This window comes from Dichomitus squalens (assembly GCF_000275845.1).
Source record: "Dichomitus squalens LYAD-421 SS1 unplaced genomic scaffold DICSQscaffold_57, whole genome shotgun sequence".
Classification (NCBI taxonomy): Eukaryota; Fungi; Basidiomycota; class Agaricomycetes; order Polyporales; family Polyporaceae; genus Dichomitus; species Dichomitus squalens.
In genome coordinates, this window is record NW_006766939.1 from 109,338 (window position 1) to 112,555 (window position 3,218).

Here is a 3,218-nt window from a genome sequence, read left to right on the forward strand (position 1 = left end):
CGGAATGCAGTAAGTTAGCAGCGGTGGACGAGTACTTGGCGCTGAACGGCGTCAAGCACTGGCGCGCCCTGCCAAAGAAGTCGGGATGACGCGACGCGTCGATCACGTGATCGTGACACGGCGCGATACCGATCGGACGGAACGAGCGCCGATCTGATCCGATCTCGATCGTCCCTAGTTCATGGCCCGTCAAAAGATGGCATAAGGTCGCCGCCGTCGCCCGCCCCCAGCTCAACGTCGCCCTCGATGCTACCACCACCATGGACGCTCAACAGCCCCAGCACCAGCACCTCGCCCCCATGACCGTCGACCTCGACGGTCAGCAACAGCAACAACAACAGCAGCAACAGCTACCACAGGCCAACCCGCACTTCGCCATGCCGGCTCCAGTGGAGCACGGACCACCGATGGCCTCTGGCTTCGCCGCGCATTCTCCGCCCATGCACGCGAGCCCTTACGCGTCGTCGTCGATGTACGGGCAGCATCAGGGCCACATCGCGCAGCCCTCTATGTTCCAGGGGAACACGAGTGCGACAATGGGCATGCCGATGGGCCTCAATCCGAGGTACCAGCTGACACCCTCGTACATGGGCTACACGCCGCAATCGGCGCACGCGGGCCCCATCCAACCATTCATCCCCCCAGCGCCGACCTCCGTATCCATGCCCCCGGGGATGCCGCCACTGCTGATGTCGAGGCCGACGTTGCAGTGGATCGTCCTGAGCGACGACATGGCACCATTGGTGCACCGAGAAGGATGCCCGGTCTGTACGACCTGGGCGCACCACATCTAGGACGCCGCGAGGACGGACGCGTCCTTCGCGGAAGCCAATGGAACGCCGCGTGCCGCCCTTCAGGAGCGGCTCTACGACCACTTCCGCCGATGGCAGGGTTCGGAAGGGGGAGGGACGCCGGCCGAACTCCAACAGGAGATCGAGCGGCTGAAGAAGGAGAACGAGCTCCTCTGCCGCGAGTCAGAGGACCGGGGTCGTGAGATTGACGACCTGGAGGCCCGGGTGAATGAAGCCTGGGAAGCCAGTGAGCACCACGAGGATAGGGCGAGGCGACTGGAAGACGAGTTGCGTCGTCATCGACACTCTCGATCCCTGTCCCCGGGACCTCGGCGTCGAGATCGCTCACCTCCACCACGGCCCGCACCACCTCGTCCTCCTCCGCACCAGCAATTGCCGAACCGGCCCTCCCCACTCCCGTACGGGGACCGCTACTACGCCCCCCCGCGAGGCGAGCCGTTGCGCCCGGGGCCATCGGGCATGTCGCGATCCACGTCTCAAGCGGTTCCATCGAACCTGCTTGGGAACACGACGTCATTGTCGTCGCCCGCACCCCCCTTTCCGTCAAGCGACTTTCCGCAAGGCTCATCCTCGACCTCGCAATGCCTCGGCCCCGAGGCGGCGTTCGACTCCAATATGGAGGACGACGACGTCGACAGCGAGTCCGAGGGCTACAACGTCAAGAAGGGCAAGCAGCGCGCGTTCAATAATGCGAACCGTGCCGTCCTGTGTCGGACCCGGGAGCGGCTGATCAGCCAAGTGACGGGGACCACGCCTCGACAACCGGCACCCCCGCCTCCTGCGCCGACGCTTCCTGCGCTGGGCCCGAGTGCCGGACTGGACCCTCCGCGCGTACCAGGAGGTGTGCGCCAGCCCCACATGTCTGTGTGGCCGGAGGCGACGCCGGTCCAGGCAGCTGATGCCTGGTCGGACTACGTCCCTCTGAACCATCACCAGTACTGGGAGTTGGTGCGGTCAGCCAGGGCTCAAGGAGGCGGCGCGTACAATCGTGTACGTGACCTCCTTCATCAATATGACGCGAACGGAGCCCTGGGCGCGTTCAACTACCTCCACCAGCTCAAGATGAGCTGGTCGGACCCGCACCGGGCGGAGACACGATCGCAAGCCCGTCGCGCTCGCGACTTCGGGAGAGAAGCGGTTCATTCGAACCCCTCTCGCATCGAGAGGAACCCGGGCATGCAGAACCCGAGCCGGACGGACCCGCCGGAGAGGTGGTTGGAGTACTGGCACCAGTACCCCGACACCCTGCTGGTGTACCTCCCCATTCCATCTCAGCTGGGAAGACCAACCCGGGATCACACCCGGGGCCACATCCTCCTGCGCGCTCTCATCCCCAAGCTCAAGGGCGCCCAGCAGTCAGCCGAGCGCGCGCGGTTCCTGGAGGTCACCGCCCAACTCTTCTCGATCCCCGGCCTCTATCAACGAATCGTCGACGAGGGCCACTACCCCGAAGGTACGGTGGAGCGACTGCTCCCCTACCCGGGCCAGGTTACCAACGTGTCGATTTTTGACTTGGCGGCTTGGTACGCCCATTGCGGGCTCAGCGCGGCCTCCATTGCGCTTATGCAGCCAATGGCGGTACGCATGCGCCAGTACTACGAGCGCCGCGACCCCAACTCAGCGGAGGCCTTTCTCCAATGGCCGCGCACCATGGCCGAAGTCGCAGCCGTGCCCGTGCTCGCGGAACTCGCGTTGCAAGTTGCGGCACTGCAGGAAAACCCAGACGCGACCACTGGTCACGCGACCGTGCCTCTCCCCCTCGTAATCGAGGGCGTCGACGTCGACGAAACCATGGGAGAAGCGCAGGGGATTGGCGAGGACCAGGCTGATGAGCCGGGGCCCAGTGGTACAGTACTGTCGACCGATGCCCCGGGCCCGTCACCTCCCTCAGCCTGAGCATGCTGACCACCTCCATACGTGTGGGGCCGGGTGTCTCACCCTCGTCGTGTTGCGTCGCCCTGCCGGCACGCCGTCTCCCGCTCAACCGCATTGTCCACCCGCAATTTCGTATCACGCCCGCCGCATCAACATTTCCTCTCTCGCATCATCATCGCGCATCCTATCGGACGCTTATGCTTTTCCCTTCTCTCATATGGACATGGCTATTCCATGCACTCCCTATTCCTCATTGGTATCATATGAGAACCTGGCACAGGTTCTGAAGGGGGAGAATGTAACGGATCGTTCATTATCTTATCTTATCTACGTAGTTAATCTACATCTTGTATCTACATCTGGATCGTCATGGTGATCGGCGCTGATCCATCTGGATCCGCGCGACGTGGCGAAGGCTTCTGAGCCTTTCACCACGTCCACCATAGTATACGCCCTCTCAATCTAGAGATTGGTTCAGTGTACTTCGGACTTGTGTGAATCAGGCGACACCCGTAAACATTACAATCGTGG

General features: G+C 63.0%; 1 protein-coding gene across 1 annotated transcript; it reads left to right on the forward strand.

Annotated features, from left to right (window-relative positions):
• Positions 1–260: 260 nt before the first annotated feature.
• On the forward strand, positions 261–2,708 carry DICSQDRAFT_174074 (uncharacterized protein; the record flags this gene model as incomplete). The annotated part of the gene is made up of 2 exons (XM_007369880.1): positions 261–743; positions 795–2,708. The coding sequence occupies 2 exons, from the start codon at positions 261–263 to the stop codon at positions 2,706–2,708; spliced, it is 2,397 nt and encodes a 798-aa protein (XP_007369942.1).
• Between the last annotated feature and the right edge of the window lie 510 nt (positions 2,709–3,218).